The 25,353-nt window shown below is 39.9% G+C and overlaps 1 protein-coding gene, 1 long non-coding RNA gene and 1 pseudogene across 2 annotated transcripts; all 3 read right to left on the reverse strand.

Moving 5' to 3' along the window:
* Positions 1-9,042: 9,042 nt before the first annotated feature.
* On the reverse strand, positions 9,043-19,790 carry LOC133731429 (cysteine-rich receptor-like protein kinase 25; annotated as a pseudogene).
* LOC133731430 (probable LRR receptor-like serine/threonine-protein kinase At1g56130) lies at positions 19,682-22,130 on the reverse strand. The gene is made up of 5 exons (XM_062158804.1): positions 22,036-22,130; positions 21,491-21,562; positions 21,332-21,397; positions 20,424-20,489; positions 19,682-19,953 (listed from the first exon to the last, which is right to left on the reverse strand). The coding sequence occupies exons 1-5, from the start codon at positions 22,128-22,130 to the stop codon at positions 19,893-19,895; spliced, it is 360 nt and encodes a 119-aa protein (XP_062014788.1). The 3' UTR covers positions 19,682-19,892.
* Positions 22,131-22,254: 124 nt separating this feature from the next.
* LOC133733636 (uncharacterized) lies at positions 22,255-24,514 on the reverse strand. Its single transcript, XR_009857809.1, has 4 exons — positions 23,691-24,514; positions 23,338-23,390; positions 23,041-23,205; positions 22,255-22,911 (listed from the first exon to the last, which is right to left on the reverse strand). It is a non-coding gene; the product is annotated as an uncharacterized LOC133733636 (long non-coding RNA).
* Positions 24,515-25,353: the final 839 nt, after the last annotated feature.

The following is a 25,353-nucleotide window of genomic DNA, read 5'->3' on the forward strand; positions in this document are numbered from 1 at the left end:
GAAAATAGAATAAACTGTTGAAGGATATTGACACTTAGTGTGCCTAGTCAAACTAGGATAAGTTCTATAGTTGTAATAGGAGAGGTTTCCTACTCCAAGTTAGATAAGGAATCCTTGTACTCTTAGATTATGCACTTGTAATCCCTATATGTAGGGCTCCTATTCTCTATAATGAAATACACTTCTCTCATCAATCTCTCTCAATACCAATATACTTAAACATGTTATCAGCACGAGCCCTAAACCACAAAAGCTAAAACCCAAAAAAGCTGAAAAGAAATTCTTCTCCTCAAAAATCTGCCGCAAGCTCCTAGCCCTCGCTAGCCTCGCTCGCTGCTGCTGCCCTGCGCGCTGCACCTGCAGCCACACGCCCCTGGGTCGCTGCCCTGCAGCCCCGCGCCCGTGCGTCCACCCCACGCTGCCCTTGCAGCGTCCCTGCAACTCTGCTGCTCGTCTGCGCGCCCGTGCGCTTGCAGCGCTGCTGCTGCCCTGCGCGCCTCAGCAGCCCCTGCTGCCCCGCGCACACCTGCGCACACTGCTGCCCCTGCAGCGCACCTGCCTTAGCTACTCCCCTTTTCTTCTACTGCAACTCGCTGCCACTGCAGCACCTCTGCAACCCCTACTACCTCGCATCGCTGCACGCCTCTACTCGGATTGCTTCGCTCCATCACGCCTGCATCGACACGCGCGTGATCCAAATACAAGTAAGTATTCAAGAGTAAGTTTTGAAGTTCCTAAATTTTGAAATTTAAATATTTCTTCTTTTTCTCGGGGACTTAAAAAACCTCCCTTCTTCTTCATCCCACCTTTCATAGAACGTGGGTTCGATTCAAAGCGGAATCGTGGGGATTCGCGCTATAAACGAACTAAGAGTGTTCGTAAAGGCTTCGGACTAAGAGCGTCCGCAAGCATCGATTTATGACCTTATAAACATCATTGTTTCGGTCTAATCCAATTTTCTTGGAAATCGATTTCTTGGTAGCATAGCTCGGAAATCTTAATATTTAGTTGTCGTGGAAGTTTTAACTCCGAAACTAATATATTCCTTCTTCTTATTTCAGGATGTCGAAACTTGACTTTCCTGCACTTACCTCAACTGGCTCGGAATATCATAGTTGGGCCACGGATGTTGAGCACCATCTCACTTCAAAAGGGATCCTACCCTTAATTCAAGCTCCTAATCCTACTCTCATATTTGAGCGTACGGCTACGAACAATGCCACCGCCCTCATCTTGATGAGGCGCCACATGGATAAATCACTCCGATTGGAGTACATGGCAATCAAGGATGCTAGAGAATTATGGGTCGCGCTAGAAGAGCGATTTGATAATATCAAGGATACCCTCCTCCCTGACTTGAAAGTTCAATGGGGCAATCTACGATTCGCCGACTTCAAGTCTGTAGCTGAATATAATTCAGAAGTTCTACGCCTCAAAACCATGTTGGGGTTCTGTGGACAACCCGTCACAGAGCAAGAACTAATTGAGAAAACTCTCTCCACCTTCCCCGTCTCAGCAATTTTGCTCTCAAAGCAATATCGAACGGAATTCGATACTAGACGGATCACGAGATTTCATCAGCTCATTACTATTATGTCTGTAGCTGAAAAGCATGATAATATCCTCGTGAAGAATTATAATTCAAGGCCTATCGGAACTAAGAGCGTTCATGAGGCGAATTATAATAATGCACCCAAAGGAGGGCGCAAGGAGCGGAACCCTAAGAATAAGGGACACAACGGACGTTCTGGTCCATATAACCGCCCTACAAAGGAAGGTACTCGTCAGAATGAAGGACGATCACGTGGCAATACATGGCAACGTGGGAGAGGAGGCCGTGGGGCTCCAGGACATGGAGGAACCACCCAGGGCCGTGGGAATAGCGCCAACTCCTATGGGGGACGCCACCCAAGTGCAAACAATGCACCTCAATTAAAGGGAGGAAATCACAATGACATGTGTCATCGATGTGGATCTAGTGAGCACTGGTTCAAACAATGCAAAGCAAGCAAACAATTGGCTGCGCATTACAAGGCATTTAGAGACTTCAGAGAGCATGAAGCCAATTTTGCCGAAAATATAGAAGAAGATGGTGATGATGCCAACGTCAATCTCACCATAGCGGACTTCAAATCTGACAAAGAATTGCACAAGGATGCTGCAGATTTTGATTAGTATAGTCCTTTACTTTTCCAAGAATTATGTAATGGCAATTATGCCTTAAATCAATAAAATGACTTATTGTATTAACTTTTTCCCTCTAGGCGTACTCAAGAGTACTTGTGATGTCTAGGCAAGGTTTGATCTGAGAGAACGGTTTTAAAAGTGAGCAACGCTCCACCAAAATCTCGCCTTACCTTACCTGGTCACAACTAAATTGAAATTACCGAACGGATTGAGTGACTACGATTTGTCTACAGTTTGATTTTTATATTGGATTAGATTTTGGTCAAGAAACTTTGATGTAATCATTGGCTATTTTAATAAAGTTTTCGATTTGTTCTATACAATGTCTTGGACATATTTTTAATTCGAACTTTATTATTTTTCAGTATGTTTCCTGGAGAGCTAGAATGCCTCGTGGATAGTGCAACTACACATACTATCCTTCGAAATAGACAGCTATTTCTATGGATGACACCATCTCGATCTTCCGTGACTACGATGGCTGGATCATCTCGATTGATCCATGGTCGAGGACCAGCCCAATTTATGTTGCCAAATGGCACGAGTTTAAATGTCACCGAAGCTCTTTATGCTCCTAGGGCAGGAAGAACCCTATTAAGCTTCAAAGATATAAGAGCCAATGGTTTTCATGTGGAAACACATTGTGAGAATGGACAAGAGTTCCTTTGCATCACCTCTAATGACTACGGACATAAACGAGTCTTAGAGAAACTTATGTGTCGCTCTAGTGGGTTGTACGCAACCACTATTCGAGTCATTGAATCCAACCATGTCATGAGAGATGATTTATGGGATTCCGACACATATAGGCTTTGGCACGACCGTTTGGGACACCCAGGTCGTGACATGATGATCCGTATATTAAAGACTTCACACGGACATCCCTTTTTCAGAACGAAAGGAAGTAAAACTCGAAATTTGGATCAAGGAGGAGCACCTGCGCCTCACGGCGCCTTCCCCTTTCAAGTCCGGCCACCACTAGCCGGCGCCGCCATCCCCCTGCGGCTCAAGGGTGGCTTTGACGCCCCCTCTGCTCCTCTGACTCGAATTTCTACTTCTAAAGTCCATTGTGACTTCATGGCTCAACCAAAGTCCTCATTGGTTGTTTCTAAAGCCCATCATTCGTTCTGCAAAGCCTGCTCTTTAGCAAAGTTAGGATCGAGACCATCCTATGCAAAGGACACCAAAGAAAATATACCATTCTTGCAAAGAATCCAAGGTGATATTTGTGGACCTATTCAACCATCATGCGGACCATTTCGATATTTTATGGTATTGGTTGATGCATCGACACGCTGGTCACATGTCATGCTATTGTCCACAAGGAACGCTGCATTTGCTAAACTCCTAGCACAAATAATTAAGTTAAGGGCTCACCACCCTGATCATCCTATTAGGTCTATAAGATTAGACAATGCTGGAGAGTTTACATCAAAGACTTTTGATGATTATTGCATGTCCATTGGGATTGATGTTGAACATCCTGTTCCTCATGTTCATACCCAAAATGGTCTCGCAGAAGCCACCATTAAACGACTACAAATGGTTGCTCGAGCATTGGTGATGCGCACCAATCTCCCTATTTTTGCTTGGGGCTATGCAATATTGCATGCAGCTGTGCTTATTCGTCTAAGGCCTACTGCCACTCAACCCTTTTCTGCGTCCCAGATGGTGACTGGGTATGAGCCCAATGTCTCACACTTACGCATATTTGGGTGCGCAGTTTATGTGCCAATTGCGCCTCCACAGCGCACCAAAATGGGTCCTCAACGACGATTAGGCGTTTACGTTGGTTATGATTCTCCAACGATTATCCGCTACATAGAACCCTTGACAGGCGATCTCTTTACCGCTAGATTTGCGGATTGTCACTTTGATGAGACAGTCTTCCCGTCGTTAGGGGGAGATAAGAACATCAATGTTCAACAGGAACGACAGGAATTGTCGTGGTCTGTCCCCACTCTGTCTTATCTTGATCCCCGAACCGCACAGTCCGAAATTGAAGTGCGGAGAATCCTCGATCTTCAGAACGTAGCAGAATCGATGCCTGATGCGTTTTCTGATATCGCTAAAGTGACGAGATCACACATACCTGCTGCAAACGTGCCTGCAAGGATTGATGTCCCTAAAAGTAGAGGACATGACGCCAACTCAAGAATGCATGAGCATGGCGCCAACGTCCCATCTCTAAATGATGGTGACGTTATGGCTAGGCCCACGGCTCCCGCCAGGAAGCGCGGGAGGTCCATAGGTTCGATGGATTCTCGCCCAAGAAAGAAAGCGAGTTTGGCACAAAATAATCCATTAATCATCGATATAAATAATCCATCTCATGAGAATATTCCGGATTATGGTTATGTCCAAGAGACATCATTGGGGGACGCTCCAATGTCAGAACCAACTCCAGAGAATAGAGAGATCTCCATAAATTACACTAGTGTACATGAGATGATGGATAGAAATTCTATGGCGATTGATGATGCATTTGCATATCATATTGCGAAAGGGATTATAGAATATGATGATATCGAACCTCGCTCTGTTGAAGAATGTCAACGAAGAGCAGATTGGCCTAAATGGAAAGATGCGATCCAGGTTGAATTGGATTCACTAACAAAGAGACAGGTATTTGGGCCTGTAACGCAGACACTCCCAAGTGTAAAGCCTGTTGGCCATAAATGGGTTTTTGTTAGAAAGCGTAATGAGAAAAATGAGGTGGTAAGATATAAAGCCCGCCTTGTGGCGCAAGGTTTCTCACAACGCCCTGGAATCGACTACGAGGAGACATATTCTCCCGTAATGGACGTTATAACGTTCCGCTACCTTGTCAGTTTGGTAGTTTCCGAAAAACTTGACATGCAGCTTATGGATGTGGTTACAGCATATCTCTATGGGGATCTAGATTCAGAGATATATATGAAGGTTCCAGATGGACTTCAATTACCCAAATCAAGTGGCTCTAAACCACGGAGCGCGTTTTCAATAAGATTAAAACGCTCACTATATGGATTAAAACAATCTGGACGGATGTGGTATAACCGTCTAAGTGACTACTTGATTGGTAAGGGATATATTAACAATGAAATATGCCCATGCGTGTTCATTAAAAGAACAAGTTCCGGATTTGCAATCGTAGCAGTTTATGTCGATGACATGAACCTAATTGGAACTCTAGATGAGTTAAAGGAAACTGCTAATTACTTGAAATCCGAATTTGAGATGAAAGATCTTGGGAAAACACGGTTTTGTCTCGGTTTAGAACTCGAGCACCGTAGTGATGGGATTTTGATCCATCAGTCTGCATATACTCAGAAGGTCCTAAGGCGCTTTAATGAAGATAAAGCGAAGCCTGCGAGTACTCCCATGATCGGCCGTAGTCTTGAGCCCGGAAAAGATCCATTTCGTCCAAGGGATGACGACGAAGAACCCTTAGAGGCCGAAGTGCCCTATTTGAGTGCAATAGGCGCATTATTGTACTTAGCTCAATGCACAAGACCGGATATCTCATTCGCAGTGAACTTGTTAGCTCGACACAGCTCTGCGCCAACACGCCGCCATTGGATTGGTGTAAAGACCATCTTTCGATACCTAAGAGGTACGATTGATATGGGCCTATTCTATCCCTACAGAGAGAAAAGGAATGACGGAAAATTGGGATCGGACCCCAAAAGGCAAAACGCCCCCGTCCATGGAATGGCCGCCGGCCATGTTACCGCCGCCGGCGCCGCCGCCGCTCATGGTGGCCGGCGTCCTCCTATCTCCCTCCATCAAAACGACAATGATGTCTTGATGGGTTTTGCTGATGCAGGGTACCTCTCTGACCCTCACAAAGGTCGCTCCCAAACAGGTTATGTCTTTTCCATGGGAAGCACTGCGATATCTTGGAGGTCTACGAAACAGACCCTTGTTGCTACTTCCTCAAATCATGCAGAGATTATTGCTCTACATGAAGCTGTACGTGAATGTGTATGGCTAAGGTCTGTAATTCGACACATTCAAGGAACTTGTGGTTTGAAGTCTACCACAGATGAACCTACATGCATTTATGAGGATAATGCAGCTTGTATTGAACAAATGAAGTTAGGTTTCATCAAGGGCGACAACACCAAGCATATATCGCCTAAGTTCTTTTATAATCAGCAACAACAATCACTTCTAAAGATTGAAGTGAATCAAATCCGATCAGAGGATAATATAGCGGACTTATTCACTAAGTCGTTACCTAAATCCACCTTCAAGAAACATGTGAAGAGTATCGGATTAAGAAGGTTATCCGAACTCCCATGATTGTAGCAATCAGGGGGAGATTTCGACATCAGGGGGAGTTACTCAGTCTCGAAGGATCAAGGACGTGTTGCACTCTTTTCTCCTCCTCGAGTTCATTTTTATCCCACAGGGTTTTTCACTTGAGCAAGGTTTTTAACGAGGCAACGGATGAAGCGTCACCACCAAGTTTGAGCGGCACAAGGGGGAGTGTTGAAGGATATTGACACTTAGTGTGCCTAGTCAAACTAGGATAAGTTCTATAGTTGTAATAGGAGAGGTTTCCTACTCCAAGTTAGATAAGGAATCCTTGTACTCTTAGATTATGCACTTGTAATCCCTATATGTAGGGCTCCTATTCTCTATAATGAAATACACTTCTCTCATCAATCTCTCTCAATACCAATATACTTAAACATAAACAACATTAACGCAAGCATGTATTCCTTCAGCAGCCGTCCATCTAACCACTCTAGACTAAAAATACTGTAAACAATATAGAATCTTGTCTACTTGCCCAGATAATAATTAGTTTCATTTTCCGGGTACGCTATTGAATATTGCACCATGCTCTTCTTTCCCACTACTATATAGCTTCCAGTTCAGCAGAGACATGCACAGACAGAGAAGAGTCCTTGAAATTTAATGACTGGCGTATACTAGAAAACTTCTTGCATCAGAATTCGAATTTTTCTAATACAAATACCCCACAACTTTCAGCATTATGCTGTTAAATTACAGAATTTTTTGGCACCAGTTGAAGTTTAATACGTAATCAGTAGAAGTCTTTGTAGAATAATATCAGACGGCAGTAACTGACGTCATCGGCCTGATGCAGAAACTTCTAAGATAGCAAAGTCGGAACAATAAATTTATTTAAAGTCATTCTACAAATTAGAGAAATAAAAAATGAAAAGAAAGGACAACAACTGTTAACAGTATGCATCATCATTGACCTGGACATAGTAGAAGATGAATCACCAAACCAGTCAGCTGTTGAAGTGTAAAAAACAATCAAAACCAAAGCATGCTCAACAAGACAGAGCTGAGGATAAGGATTCCATGCACCACTCAAATGGAGGTCAGAGACAACCTACAACTCTGCAAAATAAAGCCAAGAGACACATTGCCATGGTGCAACAGATGTAGCAGAGACCAGACGTGTATTGCCATAGTACTAATGTAATTAAGATCACACAAGTGTCAATGCACAGATGAATAGCAATAGGACCATTACAGCCTTCACAAGGCACTCTAGCTTGTATAAATAGACACCAGAAGTGTAAAGTTCAAGTATTGAATGAAACACAAAGTTCTCAAACAAATTTAAGTCATTTAATCATGCTTTTACTCTATTTATTTATGCATTGCTATCAACAACAACAGGGATAGCACTTTTACTTGAGCAACAGGTACCAAAGATTTGTTGAGCGCTATAAGCAATAGCTAGTAGAAAGGAACAACTCGAACCTCACTTGACAACTAAGCAAGTATCCCTTGGCAGTGGTTTCTCATTGTACTCGGTGTTATACAGGTCTACAGCAGCCCTTAAGCATCGGCTATAGCATCAGTCTCATATTGGTCTATAACCCCGCTCAAGAATTTTAAATAAACAGTGGATTGAGCAATCCATATATTGTTGCAGCATTACTGAGACCCAATTCATAGTCTATGTATGGATAAAAAGATCATAAATTGAAATAACTGTCAACAATTTTGGCTTGTGATGCAAGTCACAGACTAGCTAGGGTTTGATGTGACTTAATCTTCCAGTGATATCTCTGCTATAGCCTAATGTAGAAATCCCTCTAAGCCTCACTAGTGTGGTTTTTTTTTTTTTTTTTTTTTGGGTATAAAACCTTTTACATCCCCTGTTTTACATTCACCCTTTGATTTTCCTGGAAGAAAAACTTGGCAGAAAGCTAAAGACCCAGAAAAATTTACTTGGGAGTTAGGATCAAGAAAGATTTTCTGTTATTATATGGAAATAGTTGATTGAGTCACATATGCAAGAGCCAGTAGAAAGGAATTGATTCGTACCTTGATTGATAGCTTTGCAAGTAAGGCATTGGCTCAAAGACAAAGTGTCGAAGATGAAGCAGAGGTGGCTCGGTCAATATAGGAGACGTCGGTGAGCTCAACTCTTTGGTCTGAGTATAGGCCCACTACGTTTGGGCTTTCTGAACACAGAAAAACAAACTCTTAAATTTGGGCTTAAAAAGCTTGAGATGGGTGGCTCATGTGATAGCTAGGCTATATTATATAGATTCTGATTGCTAGGCTAGATGTACACACACGGCTTCTGGTTTCCTTCTGGATTGCTGGGACTTTAAGCCTCCTTACTTCCTTAGTATCATGATAAAATAATTTGAGATTCATATTCAAAACTAATTGACAATGGATGAAGTGGTTTAAACCCTTATAAACACATAGGCAATGTTCCATTTTTCCCATGTGGGATGTATATATTCTCAACACAAGCAATTAGTGACACTATCGTTTGCTCTAAACCAACACTAATGAGGGTACAATTTAGTAATTGATGCTTCATTAACTGAACAGACTGAGTTGCTAGTGTGTTGATTTGATGATTCAGATGTTACTGATGGCATTCTCATCTCTTCTGTAAAATGCTGGCTTTTGAGGCAATGGCATCGTAAGTGAGTAACTGCTTAGCATGAGAACTATCGTTTGCATTGTAGGTCTCTCCTCTGGATTTTCTTGAACACACAGTAAACCAATATGGATACATCTGATTACTTCATTTCTTGAATAAGAACCTCTTAGATTTGAATCCAACAACTCTTCTGGCGTCCCAGCCCTCCAATGTTTCCAAGCCTAGAATTTTTTTCATGAATCCCTCAAAATGTTGAAATCATTAAAAAATTGTAAAATTATTTAAATGTCTTATACTCACATAGGTCAAGAGGTCTTCACCGTGGTCTGATTGATAGAAGCTAGTGTTCTTCTTGCCAGTTACAATCTCTAAGATTAAGACACCAAGACTGTACACATCAAACTTCACCGAGAATTGTCCGTGCATTGCATACTCTGGAGGCATGTAACCGCTAAAACCGGCATCATAAATAAAGCTATATGTTAGCAGAGATATAATATAATACCAGTGATGTCAATCATTTTTATATATGAAGAAATCAAATTTCTGTACTTACTAAGTTCCCACAATCCTTCTGGTATTTCTTTGACTTTGATCACATCCTAATATTCTTGCCATGCCAAAATCTGCTATTTTTGGGTTCATTTCCCCATCTAACAATATGTTGCTCGCTTTAAGATTTCGGTGTATGATTTTCAGCTGAGAATCTTGATGGAGATAGATAGAGAATCCCTCTAGCAATCCCACTGATAATCTTGTATCTGCTTGACCAATTCAACTTTACTTGAATGTTCGAGTCTAATTCCATGTTTGTCAGAAGAAAGTATACAGGTTAGAATAAGTAAATTAATTCACTTACAGAACAGCTCATTTAATCAAATTCACCCTTGATGATTATATATCTTACAAGGCACATACCGAATAAAAAGTGGTCGAGGCTTCTGTTCTGCACAAGTTCATAAACAAGTATCTTTTCTTCTCCTTCAAAGCAAAACCCCAGCAGCCTCACTAAATTTCTGTGCTGAAGCTTGGCTACCAAAACAACCTCATTCTTAAACTCCATGACACTTTGCCCGGAGCTTCTAGATAGCCTCTTCACAGCTATCTCTTGCCCATTAGGTAGTGTGCCCTGAAAATGTAGTAACCAATATCTCAAGCACTCTTTTATGAGTTCAACATATGTAAGAATTAATATGGACGTATCAAGGTTTATTAAGAGTTACGGTAGCTAAGTTGCCTTCTTAATTACATAATAAGCAAGTATGACATTTCTAATGTTCATTAAAGCCATGTTTGTTTCCTATTGATATTAAAGGGTTGCTTGGCTAATGAGTATCTCTACTTGTACATGGACAAGAATAAGGTTAGCCTAAATGTAATAGGATTAGAGAACCTTTATGGGAGGCACATAATCCTCAATGCCTATTTATAGACCTTGATCCCTGCTCTAGCAATCACTTACAAGCATTCAGTTCTCTGCCCCATCACTGAGATTGCATTCATCAAATTGCTTAGAGGAGAAGATCAAACATGTCTCTTCTTGTATTGGTGTGTTCATGTTAATTACATCTTGCAACCTACCCTAATTTAGATTCTCTCATTTTCAAAATCATCATGTTCGTGAATTCAAATCATAGTTACCTTATAGACCTCTCCAAAGCTACCTTTGCCTAACTTGTTATTAATAGAGAAACGGTTTGTGGCTGCTTCAATGGTAGCCAAATCAAACTGCAAAGACTCTACAGAAGTAATTTCAAACAAGATGTGTCGGTAATAAATTATTACTCTTGCTACAATTTTGAAAATGAAACTGAACAATTGAAAAGGCAATACATGTTACCATTTTGCTCTTGTATAGCATCATACTTCTTCCTTGCCTTTCTTTTTAAGAAAAAACAGCCTACCAAGAAAAGAACTATGACAATTGGAACAACAATGGCCACTATGGTTAAGGATGAGATTTGGTCATTTCCTGCAGGGAGCCAATATTGAGATTAATGCAACTGAGAAATAAGACAAAATACATTACATAAGCTATAGTCCTGCTATCCATTTTACCTTGAGATCTCGTTACTGGACCTGGAGGAGGGGGAGGAAGAAGCAGTAATGGTGGCGATGACGCTGGTTGAGGTGTGGCAGCTTGAGCTGTGTAAAATGGATAGATTTCATGTCGAATATCGCAACTAGGAAATAAGACATTTCCCCCTTGCTTTCCCTGACAACAAACTGGAAGAACTCCAATAGCTCCTCGAAGACAACGTTCACAACTTTGGCTCGATAGGTCTGGTGTGCACTGCACAAGGGTGTACAACAGCTGAAAATCTGAGAAGTTCACAGTCAAAGATAACAAGATTGAGAGAATAATTTGTATTGATGTTTTACAGAAGATGATTGAATTCCTATATCTCTCACTTACAAGCTCTTACTCAGAAGAGGTAAATATATACAAGGTGTATACTATTCTAATAGTGAAGGTAATAGACACAGATCCGGAAATTAGGCAGGTAAGTCACTTTTACTTTTCCACTTTTCCTTTTACTTTTCCACTTTTACTTTTCCATGTTTCCCTCACGCCAACACTCCCCCTCAAGTTGATGCATACAGATCACAGATGCCCAACTTGTCAAGTGAGTCATAAAAGGCTTTACTTGATAGAGCCTTTGTAAGAATATCTGCCAACTGCTCTTCAGTAGGAACGAAGGGAAACAAAATGATATGTCCATCCAGCTTCTCTTTAATGAAGTGTCGATCTACCTCCACATGTTTCGTGCGATCATGTTGAACTGGATTGTGAGCAATTTCAATTGCAGCCTTATTATCACAATAAAGCGGCATAGCCTTTTGTTGCTTGAACCCCAAATCTCTCAACAAATTTCTCAACCACAACATCTCACAAAGTCCTCGGGCTATTCCTCTATACTCTGCTTCTGCACTGGAGCGAGCCACCACCTTTTGTTTCTTGCTCTTCCAAGTAACCAAGTTACCACCCACAAATGTGAAGTATCCCGAAGTAGACCTACGATCTGTAATATTACCTGCCCAGTCTGCATCTGTGTATCCAAAAACATCCAAGTGATTGTGTTTTGAAAAGATTAATCCTTTCCCTGGAGCAGACTTTAAATACTGTAAAATACGAAATACAGCATCCATATGGACCTCACTGGGATTGTGCATAAACTGACTCACCACACTAACTGCATAGGCTAAATCTGGTCTAGTGTGGGACAAATAAATCAACTGTCCAACTAACCTCTGGTATCTCCCTTTATTTGTAGGTACTTGGTCCAAGTACTCTGCTAACCGATGATTCTGCTCGATAGGAGTATCAACAGGTCTACAATCCAGCATACCTGTTTCTGCCAACAAGTCTAAGACATACTTCCTTTGACTCAACACAATACAATCCTTCCCACGAGCAACTTCAATTCCCAAGAAATATTTCAAATTACCCAAATCTTTTATCTCAAATTCAGAAGATAACTGACCTTGTAACCTTTGAATCTCCTCAATATCATCACCTGTCACAACCATGTCATCAACATAAATAATCAAGGCAGTCACCTTACCACACCGATGTTTAAGGAATAAGGTGTGATCTGAATTGCTCTGTCGGTATCCAATTTTCTTCATGAACTTGGTGAATCGGCCAAACCAAGCTCTGGGAGACTGCTTCAAGCCATAAAGCGACTTCTTCAATTTGCACACCACCTGTTCTCCAGTGGAAGTACCATATCCAGGAGGCAAATCCATATAAACTTCTTCATGCAGGTCACCATGCAAGAATGCATTCTTAACATCAAATTGTTGCAAAGACCAATCAAGATTAGCAGCTAACTAAAGAAGTACCCGAATTGTGTTAATTTTGGCCACTGGTGCAAATGTCTCATCATAATCCACTCCATACTTCTGAGTATAGCCTTTAGCCACTAATCTTGCCTTGTACCGGTCCACTGAACCATCTGAATTATGTTTCACTGTATACACCCACCTACAACCAACTGTCTTCTTCCCGGGTGGTAATGATACTAACTCCCACGTACGATTCTTCTCAAGAGCATCCATCTCGACTGTCATTGCTTTCATCCACTTCTCATCCTTCATGGCTTCCTGCACTTTACTAGGAAGAGACACAGAAGATAATTGATTCACAAAGGCTACATACGGTTTAGATAACCTATGGGTCGACACATAATTAGCAATAGGGTATTTAGTTTTAGCACTTAGAACAGGCTCATAGTGTTTCAGAGGCTGACCACGGGTTGAACGACTGGGCAAGGTTTTGGTGGGAACGCTACCAGACACAGAAGGACTATTAGACAAGGAAGGATTAGGACATACCTCGAGTGATGATTGAGCAGGTGAGACCGCTGAAGGAGAGGGAGAGACAGAAGAATTATTCAAAACACCATCAGAAGACTGCAGAACCTCATCTGAAACAGGGTCTGAAACGGCCTCCTCGACCGACCGGTCAGATTGACCCAATTGACCAGTCCGTAACACATTGCCCGGGGTTTCTTTTCCTGCCGAACCCCTGTTTTCCGTTTCCAACTCAGACGATGGGTCGGTAGAGCTTCTATCCTCCTTTTCCAGCTCTGTTCCTAAACACTCCAACCTTAAGGATTCAGATGCCAGACTCTCATCTTGCCCATTAAACAAATCTTCATAATAATAAGACCTCTCCCCCTGAGGAGGAGTCACAGGAGGCAAGAAATAACAAGCATCTTCACTGAAAGTAACATCCATGGTGACATAAAATTTCTGGGATTGAGGATGATAACATTTGTAACCTTTCTGATGAAAGCTATAACCAACAAAGACACACTTAAGGGCTCTAGCATCCAATTTTGACCTTTGATTCTTATACAGATGAACATAGGCAACACAACCAAAGACACGAGCAGGAAGAGTATTAGATGATGGGATAGAAACGTAGTCAGACAAGACCTCAAGTGTGACACGACCTTGAAGAGGGGCAGATGGAAGGCGATTGATAAGATGAGAAGCACACAAAACAGCCTCTCCCCAAAGGTACTTAGGCATGTTAGCACTAAGCAAAAGGGACCGAGCCATATCCAGAAGGTGACGATTTTTCCGTTCAGACACCCCATTTTGCTCAGGTGTCTGTGGGCAAGAAGTTTGATGGATTATGCCATGGTGTTGGAAATATTCATGAAAAGAATGATTAACAAACTCACCTCCATTATCGGAACGAAAGACCTTAACATTAGCATCATATTGAGTACGAATAAGACTATGAAATGCTGTAAAGGCAGAGAAAACAGAATCTTTGGACTTAAGTAAGACAACCCAGGATAGTCGGGTAAAGTCATCGACAAATAACACAAAATATCGCATTCCAGAAAGGGTACGCATTCCAGAAAGGGTAGAATGTTTTGAAGGACCCCACAAGTCTGAATGAATTAACTCAAAAGGCATGATACTAGAATGAAAGCTCGAAGGATAACTAGACCTATGACTCTTAGCCAAAGCACAAGTTTCACAATGCAAGCTAGAATCACTTATTCCCAAAAATAACGAAGGCATAGACTTTTTCATAACCCCAAAAGATGGATGACCCAAACGTCTGTGCCACAACCATACCTCACTCAATCGATCAGAACTCAATGTCAGGGCCAAAGGCTGTTCCGGTACTTGTGTTTGTCCTGCGTACATGTAATCCAAGTGAAACAGTCTCCTCCTCAGGTCTCCCTTGCCAATAATCACCCGATTGCACAGATTTTGAAAAACAACATACATTGGATAAAAGGTTACAGAGCACTTATTCTGTGAATTCAGTTGAGATACAGATAAAAGATGATGAGACAACGAGGGTACATAAAGGACATCATGCAAAACAATGGACGGTGTAACCTGAATAGACCCAATACCTAGGACCGGAAAAGACGCACCATTTGCATTAAAGACATGAGATATAGAAGGAGATGACATAGACACAAAGAAAGACTTGTCGTAGGTCATATGATCAGTCGCACCAGAATCAATTATCCATGTATCACTACCAGTAAAGTCAGAAACATGTAAAGCAATACCAATTTTACCTCGAGTTTTCTTAGTCAAGAAAACATTATCCTTAGAGAGGTCTTGCCCTTCAACACTATAGAAATCAGGTTCTGGTACTTGTTGGACTGCAACTTTGCCTCTCTGACTTCTACTCCCTCCAGTATTGCTCCCTCCACTCCAACCAGAATTGTTGGAATGAAATCTTTGCAACTTAGAACATTGATTCTTGAAATGACCAACTTCCTTGCAATAGTTACAAGCCATATGCAAATTTTTTTTTTTTTTTTTTTTTTACAGAAGCTTTAATTAAGCTCTCTAAAGAAAATAAAAGGATTAAAAAACTGAGAAGGTTAAAAACTTGTCTGTCATGCACGGTGAGATAGTGGGAATGATAGAAGTGGGGATGTATATATTAATGAAAAAAGGAGATGGGATTAGAAATGAGCTGATGGGCTTTTCTTTAATTAAAAAAGTAGATAATGCAGCAGCTTTTCAAAGGCTTGAGCTAGTGAGTTGCAAGTGGCTTTGTGGGTTGTTGCAGTAGAAAGGGATCGTGAGGTTGCTGCTGCAAGTGACGTGATGGACGGAGCTGCTGCTGCTGCTGCAAATGATGTCGGTTCGTGGGGTTGCTGCTGCTGTTGCAGGTTTTGGACGGACTGGAGCAGCTGCTGCGGGTTTCGGACGGAAGATGCGGAGGACTGGACCGAACTGCTGCTGCTGCTACGGGAACGGCTCACAGTGATGGTAGTGTGCTGGAGTGAAGATAACCAAAAAAGAACCCGAAAAAAAACTAAAGAATCCGAAACTGCATTAACCAAAAGAACCCGAAAAACAAAAACACGGCAGAACAAACATAGTCCAAATTGGATCTCTGCTCTGATACCAAGTCAAAGATAACAAGATTGAGAGAATAATTTGTATTGATGTTTTACAGAAGATGATTGAATTCCTATATCTCTCACTTACAAGCTCTTACTCAGAAGAGGTAAATATATACAAGGTGTATACTATTCTAATAGTGAAGGTAATAGACACAGATCCGGAAATTAGGCAGGTAAGTCACTTTTACTTTTCCACTTTTCCTTTTACTTTTCCACTTTTACTTTTCCATGTTTCCCTCACTCCAACATTCACTTCTTTTGATGCGAATTTTGTCGCACCTGAAGGTGCATTAATTAGCAGCAGGAACCACCAAGCTGTTCATAGTTTGTCCCAGCAGCTGCATGAAGCGGTCAGGCTCTGTGATATTCCCCGTGTTCCATAAGGAAACTTGAGGAGATATCTCCAAGTTGCCAAAAAAGGATGTGTTTGAGTAGCGTAACATGCAGAAGTCATACCATATTATTGAGATTTTTCTCAAGGGGCAATACTTTTGGACTCCTTCTCTGGCTATAGTAGACACACATTCTTGACACATTTCAGGGGTGACATCGCCACGGCAATTAAATGAACCGTAGACAGTCGTGCCGGGGTCTTGGGAGCCGACTGTGGTGTTGTGGAATCCGAAGTCATTGGTGGCGTTGGAGGTGAGATAGGAGAGAAGGAGATTGAGATTGAACTGGTAAGTGCTGTTCGGAGTGAAAGTCGTTGTGTTTGAACAGAAACGGTCCCTGTAATCAACTTCAGCTTCGATGCTGAGGCTAAGGAAACCAAGAATGGAAAGCAACACAAAGGATATGTGAGAACAAGGATTATGATAATCTGTTTCTGATCCATATTAATCAATCCTTTTTACCATATATATAAAAAGGTGTAACAAGAAATTGACAGGAGTGAATTCCAGGGAGATTGAAAGTCGCCGCTGACAATCTTTGTCCATAGTAAAGAAAAAAACGAAGAAGTTCCGATTCCATTAAGAATGAGTTGTGGAAATTAACAAAGATGATTGAAAAAAGCCATTGAATAAGTAGGGACAAAGAAGGTCGTGCCTTCAGCCAAACCATGTTCTACTTTTGGTTATTTTCTCAAGTAGCTATTCTTCAAAAGGTAGAGTGATCGACCATGCGTTGGTAAGCTAACTTAGCCAGACTTGAACTAGGCTACGTTCATCAGTTCATGTAGGGAGTTGATCTACCACTATAGCGAGAGAGTTGATCTATATTTGATGTACCGATTTGTAATATACAACTCCAGCTAGCTATGAATACAACTATACAAGACAGAATGTGAGATACTTTAGAATATTCAACGGAGACCCACAAAAGCCAGAGAAATATTTTCCAAGATACAGACATGAAGGCCAGACCCAGTCACCAGTCAATCACGTTTTGTGGGAAAATGATTTTCTTCGATTTTCAACTGTACTTAGAGATTATGTTTGAGGGTATTGAGCCTAATGGCATGCATGCTTGTAAACCTCGTCGTGCTCTCCATATCATTGAGGTTAATTGGCATCCTCCTTTAATTGGTTGGGTTAAAATTAATACGGATGGAGCTAGGATTCAGCTAATTTGTAGTTTTATTGTTCTTGAAGAGGCATGTCTCTTCAATTTCCGAGGGGCTAGGTTGTTGTCTTGATGTACTCTTTTTTTTCTTTTCATTTCAATAAATTCTCCTCGTTTCGTCGAGGTTTGCCAAAAAAAAAAAAAACAACTGTACTTAGAGACCCTATTCACGCTCAAAATCAAGATATTGAAACTCAGAAAACAGAAACTTCATTTGAACTTTCCAAAACCTAACAACAGTCATATTCGTCAAAGAATTCAAGATACACCAAACATAGATCGATTGATAGGTAGATAAGTAATTGCACTGTAGCCTGTCAAATGGATCTTCTTGAGCAGCAAGTAAGCCAATATGGATACATTTTTTTTCAAAAGAAGATAGTTTATTGATCATCCAAAGTTGGAGATTGGATACATCAAAAGCTCAACCTTAAACATCAGAAAACTACTAAATAAGGCCTAACAAGAGTCTGATGATCTTCATTTACGGAATAAGAATCTCTGAGACTCGAAGGCAACAATACGAAAGCTGTCCCTTCTCCACAGTTTGTTGTGCTATATATTACTCACATTATCGAGGGAATAATTCAGTAATTGAAGCTTCATTAACAGACCATGAGACCGAGCTACCAGTGGGTTGACATGATGATCCAGTGGCTACTGATGGCAGGTTCAATTAATTCTGTTTTACTATGCAGGAAAAACGCTGGCTTTTGAGGCAATGGCATAGTAACTGAGTAATTGCTTAGCATGAGAACTATGGTTTGCATAATAGGTCTCTCCTTTGGATCTTCCTGAACACACAGTAAACCAATATGGATACATCTGATCACTTCATTTCTTGAATAAGAACAACTCAGATTTGAATCCGACATTCTTCCGCCGTCCCATCTCTCCAATGTTTCCAAGCCTGCAATTGTTTTGTATGAATCCCTTAAGATGAATCACTAAAACAGTCAGCTGTTGAAGTGTCAAGAACAATCAAAACCAAAGCATGCTCAACAAGACAGAGCTCAGGATAAGGATTCCCCGCACAGTTCAAATGGAGATCAGAGACAACATACAACTCTGCAAAATAAAGCCAAGAGACACATTGCCATGGTGCAACAGATGTAGCGGAGACCAGACCTGTGTTGCCATATTACTAATGTAATTAAGATCACACAAGTGTCAATACAGAGATGAATAGAAATATGACCATTACAGCCTTCACTAGGGACAGCCTGCTGTTGGTTTTGCATGTTTCCTCTCATCTTGAGTGTGATTGGGTAGTATGCATGCATGTAAGCTTTAGCATATGTCTATCATATCTATTTAGAGAACTGTTCTATTAAGGAGGTAAGGTTTTTTGTCCCCCTCCTTTGTAATACTTTTTATCTTTCACCATGTCAAAAAGGCCTTCAAACGACAGAATTGTTCTGTCGTCTGAACGAACAAAAATGTGTCGTCTAGTACGGTGTTGTCTCTTGGGGGCATCAGACGACATAAAAAAATAAAAGTTTTGTGTTGTCTGATGAGTTTTGCATTTTGAGAACATTGTGATCTGTATCTTTAAAAGCATTCAAACAACAGTTTTGTATTGTCTGATAAACAAAACAACCACAGTATTTTTTAAATACTATTGTGTGAAGCATATTTGCAAGACTTATTTATGTGGTATGAATGCCCTTAAATAAGAAATATGAAGACTCGTATGTAGTGTCTTATCTCATACAACAACATTTAAAGGTTGTGCTAATTTACTTTAAACAACAATTATATGTGGTCGTAAAGAGCATCAGAGGACAATTAAGTGTCGTTCTAGGGTACATACATACGACACTCAAGTGTTGTGTGAAAGGTCTTTTATGAGGTCTTTTATATTGTCTGGGATTGATTCCAACCACACTTATTTGTTGTTATTATACGTTTTAGCCAACACTTTCGTCTAACTTATGTTGTTGTTTTGCCCTTTAGACTACAATTTTCTGTCGTCCCAATGCCAAAAAGACAATAGACTTCTAATTGTTTTTTGTGTTGATTTTATTCAGCTGCAACCACACATTTTGGTGTGCTTTGTTGTAGCTTGCAATTTGAGATAACACATATTAGTAGTCCCCTGGCCTGTTACAATTGGTATGCATGCATCTGAAAATTAAAATTGCCCATTCATAAAACCATAAAATACACATCCAAAATCATTCATTGAAATTTTCACTAATCCACCATTGTCTCATGTACACAAACCTAATCATGAGCATCAGTTCAAAATGGCCCATATCTACTAATTTGAATCTGCAGACAAGTCCAAATACTTAATGAAGGAAGAATTTCTACTAGACACAAGTTAAATATACGAACTAGCTAGCTGTACTACTGCATTACACCTGGTGGCTTCCCCTGGGGATCACGTAATCTCCATAATTGTCCCTTGACAGCTTCCTACACAAAAGCATGCATGATTATCACCAAAATAGGGGAGAAACAAACATAACATGTTAATAGATCTGGGAAACCATATGATGATACGGCCAATAGATCATTGGATTGACAGTGTGAGTCTGAGTCAGAACTGAAATAATGAGAGATTTGATTCAGGATCTAAGCCAGTACCACGCGGATTTGGATGCAGCCTCAATTGAGAAACAAAAGCACAAAACAATGACAGGCATGTGTGATAATGACTTGTAACTCATATACATAATCAAATGTTCAGTTAATGTCATCGTATAAAGTATATAAATGCAAGGACATCCTACCAAAACAAAATCGTTATGATTGCTGGAAAAACTGACACTGATAAACTAGGTCAAGCTGATATATAAAAAAGTAAAGCAGTTATTAAGCTAGGAAAAAAAAAGAATCATGTTGCAAACAGAAAAATAAATATGTATTGCAATATCAGGACATACAGCTGTAAACTCGTTCCGTTGACCCAAGAAGGAATGCTCCCAACTAGATTATTGTATGATAAATCTCTGCATACATGTCATGACAAATACATCAATTACATAGTTCATAGTTTCATACAATTAAATATAATAATACCATGACCATTATCAAAATTCAGGCATTGGTCAAGCCTATCGATACTCTGATATATGATTTTGCATCATATTAATTTGAATTTAAAACCCCTATTTCTCCATGTTTTCCCATGAACCCACAAGATTATGGTTCAGGATTTCCAGCAATGAGAAGCCATATCTTGAGAAAAAAAATTGACTGACTGACTGAACAAGTTGTAGGACAAAGAATGGGCTCCTAACCAACTTGATGGGACAGAAATAGTAGATTAGTAAATTACTGAATAAATAAATGCAAGCCTCCTATAGAAAAAGTAGCTACGTTGTGGGTTGAACTTTAGACAATTAGCTGCAACTCATTGCTATTTACTATTTTTCTTCTCATACTGTTGTCAAATAGTCCTGTTACGATAAATTCTAGTGGTGAGAAACATCTGTTCACTAGTTATTATAGCTCACTGCATATAAATCTATACTTCTATGGAATTATTGCTTAGTTGTAGGCATTTAGTAAAAATTATCAACTAAAGAACAGTAGCATCTAGTAGTGAGGTCACTCAAAAAGATTATAAGTTAATTAGAAAAAGAAGTGGGGGCATTCAGAATCCTTCAAGTTCATGTAGAAGCTGATATTGTACAGTTCAGATAAAGCCGAAGTAAGTACATTATATTTATCAACAAAGAGATGACTCAGATGAGTTCATCAAATACAGAACATACTTATCAGAAAATCAGAAAACTCCAAGTGTAATGAATTATGATGATGTTTAAGGAAAACATGCTGAAGTACTTGCACATTGAGAAGAGATGAGCTTTTCGATTCAGAGAGAGCGCCATTCAACTTATTGTTTCCAAGAAACCTAATCATGAAGACAGAAATACATGCCTCAATTAGTACTTGAAGAGTACATTTAGGAGGAAAATAAAACAAGTAAGAGCGCTTGAGATATTACAGGATGGAAAGAGAACTCAAATTAAACAGTGAGTCTGGTATTTGTCCAGTTAGATTGTTGAAGATCAAGTCCCTGGTAATTAAATAATAATAGAGTTACAAGCCTAAAGGACAAACACAGTCAGTGGTAAAAATTCTGATACAGAAAATACCATTTATAGATGCATCCAGTACTAGTTAAATTCATTATAAACAATACAATTTTGGTTAACCATATAATACATTGCAAGTGATTTTAGAGAAGGGGATAGCATTGACTTTAGCATATGGTACTCTCCTTTATAGGTTGGACAATTTGGGTTTACTCAATATAATGGTCTTTAATCACCAAGAAAAACTTACAGCTGAGATCAACTTTGGTATCCTCCAATGTTGGAAAGAATTGAATCAGAAATGTTAGCAAAACATTTAGCTTATTGTTAGTGGAAAATATATTTTTCCTCCATAAACATTAAGCTTATAAAGCCTAGCTATAAGATGAACCTATTATCATTTAACTGAACTGGAACAAATATAGATATCGAGTATTTATTTAGAGCAGCTTACAAGGAAGTAAGCTTTGACCAATTTCCTATGAAGTCAGGTATACTGCCAGAGAGTTCAATGTCTGATGCCCAACTGCAACAAACAAATGTAATCATCTAAGAGATATTACATAAAAAAAAAAAAAAATCTACTGCATATATCTTAATGCGTTTTCATTTGGCAAAAAGAAACATGTTACCAAAACCAAGGTTAAAAAAGCACATGAGAGATAAAATCATTGAAAGACTCAGCCCACCTTATCAAGATGACCTTCTCTGCGTAAAGCTAGATCACCCCCCACTGAACCAAGGTTCACAAATATCTGAGCAGTTACCAGAAGACGATTATAATCTAAAGCATTGTTCACTCTTCCAAAAAAAAAAATACAGAATACTAAATAAGTTCACCACACATTTCCAATCAATGTTATGAAAAGTAGGGCACCATGAATTACGACCCCTGAACATTTGAATAACAGTTAGGAAGAAACTTCGCCGATAAACTCTAAAATAAATGCACTGCAAGTCCATCTCACCATATAAACACACCTTGATTTCTGGAATACCAGACCCAGCTACTGCCGGGGTGTAACAATATAGAGAGAGAGAGAGAAAAAAAAAAACCAAAACTATGTTGATTTATATGTACACCATGAAACCAGCCAGATATGATTTTTGTATTATATTAAACACTACATGATCCGCATAGAAACACTAAATGAAACCAGCCAGATATGATTTATATGTACACCATCAATCAAACACTACATGATCCGCATAGAAACAAAACTTACATGTTAAATCCAACATAAACATGACCAAAGTCCCCCTTCCAAGAAGCCTTCCCTTCTTCCACTTTGATAGGGCACAAGCTATGCTTTCAGTGACTCCACTAGTTCTATTGTTGGGCAAGGAAGAAGGGCTAGTATTTTAGAGAATAATAACACAACAAGCAGAGCTTCTAATTAACCTATACCTGCTGCTACAAACATTATAAAACATACATCAAGAGTGCCAAATGCAATACCTTTTGACTTCCTTAGCTGAAGAACCCAAGAGTTTCCTATTGGTGCCAAATGCAATACCCTTTCAGCTTCATTTTGCTCAATCCCATATCCATCTATACTCCTAATTCCATTGATTCCCTTAGCATAATCCAAGCCCATATCAAAACTACATAATCTAAACTCATCTGCAATTCAAATGCAACCAATAAATTAATAAGTATTAACATTATGAACAAACGATAGAATTCAGAATGCAACATAAATCTAGCCTAATAAATGGAATTAAATGGGGGAATCTCGAAATATTGTTACAATACCTCAAATATGTATTCACGAGTAATTTCAATCGGCATCACTAGAACAATTCAACCTACAACCGAGCAAAAAAGAAAAGAAAAAAAAAATTCAAAACAGATGTTATAGCAGTGAAACATACAACTCAAAATATTGAAGCTTTATAAAGCTTGAGAGGTCGAGACAGAGGGCAATGCCTAAATAAAAAGCCCAATCTTGAAACCCAAATGCAATCATATAAACCCTAGGCAAACTGAATTGAAAACAAATCAAATTTATATCCAGAAATCAAAGGAAAACAAACCAGATCTATCAACTAATGAACCAGAAAACTAATTAAGCCAGAGAGAGATACATATGCGTCCGAGCGGGTTACCTAGCCTAAAGCAGAGGTCGAGTCAACATGGGCGACGAACAGGGACAAAGCCAGAGCTAGAGAAGTGCATAGAATGAACAAGGAGTCGAAAGCAAACGAGAATGGATTCTTGGTGGTGAAGAGAAGCTTGTTGAGACATGGAGGGCAGTAAGCTCTGTGGAGAACAACAAATTTGTCGTGTTGTAGTCAAATATATATGAGTGATTGTCCATACTTGCCAATAAAGCCTTCCTTTCCACCAGTTTTCCCTTTGCCACACCATCGCTACTGTCGATACCGATACCTCCTCCTTTGGGTTTTTCTTGGATTGAAGAAGAAACCCAAGATTCGGTGAAAGCTTCCATCTTTAGGAGACGAAGCTCACCGTCATTGGAGCCGGAGAGAGCGAACCAGCCGTCAGGAGTGATATACTAGAGCAGGTTTTCACTGTGGTTTGGCTTATGAGCACTGACGTGGAACCGCATACGCCCGGAGAAGGAGATAGGGGTTTGCGTCTCCCCTGTTGGGACATAATGATTTAGGGTTTATCTGTTTCACAGTCTGCAGGAGGAACCAATATCAATCTGCAAGAAGAAAAATCATGAACAAAATGTGAGACATCAGACAAACCCCAAAGGTAAAAGAACACTAAACGCCCAAATTGAAACCATTGTCTTTGGAAGAGAAGCATTCCGGTTCCGGGGATTGGATCTGAACATGATTTCCGAAGAGAATTTAATTGAGAGAGATTCTAGGGATTTTGGGTTTCGGGGAAGCAAACGAGAGGTGGAGAGAGAAAATGGGGATTTTGTGTGGCTGAAAGAGTGAGCCGAGATGGGATGGAGTAAATTAATGTGTAGTAATGCCAAAAAAGACTTGGGAAAAAGAAAAAAAAAGTGAAACTCACCTTCATCACACAACACAATTGTGTTGTCTGAGTATCACCCCCATTGACTAGTCAGCTAGGGTCTCAGCATTTTGAGAGGGAAAGGACTAGAACATTTTGGAGGGAATTCCAAATATTCTCTTAGGGTTAGATTTGAAATATCCCCATGTTGTCTGTATCTAATCATATTTTCAAAATGAAACGATCTTTGAGATAGGAAATCATCATCTTTTACAACTACACAAATGTGTCGTCTGAATACTCACCATTTTTCCAAATTAAACCAGTATGGTTTTAGTCTATATTCAGACGACAGAAAAAAAAATTATGTCGTCTGAGTTTGTCTGAAAAACTCAGACGACATAAAACACTACTTATGTAGTCTGAAGTGTGTCGTCTGGAGGCCTTTTTGGCATAATGTTTTTTAGTAAACTAGGGGAGGTTTATTGTTCCAAAAAAAAAAAAAAAAGGCACTCTAGCTTGTATAATAGACACCAAATTGTAAAGTTCACGTATTGAATGAAACACAAAGTTCTCAAACAAAGTTTAGTCATTCAACCATGCTTTTACTCTATTTATTTATGCATTTCTATCAACAACAACAACAACAGGCATAGCACCTTTACTTTGAGAAACCTGTACCAAAGATTTGTTGAGCGCTATAAGCAATAGCTAGTAGCTAGAAAGGAACAACTCGAACCTCACTTGACAACTAAGCAAGTAAGCCCTTGGCAGTGGTTTCTCGTCGCACTCAGTGTTGTACTGGTTTATAGCCGCCCTTAAGCATCGGTTACATTC

The sequence above is a fragment of the Rosa rugosa genome, chromosome 2, assembly GCF_958449725.1.
Source record: "Rosa rugosa chromosome 2, drRosRugo1.1, whole genome shotgun sequence".
Classification (NCBI taxonomy): Eukaryota; Viridiplantae; Streptophyta; class Magnoliopsida; order Rosales; family Rosaceae; genus Rosa; species Rosa rugosa.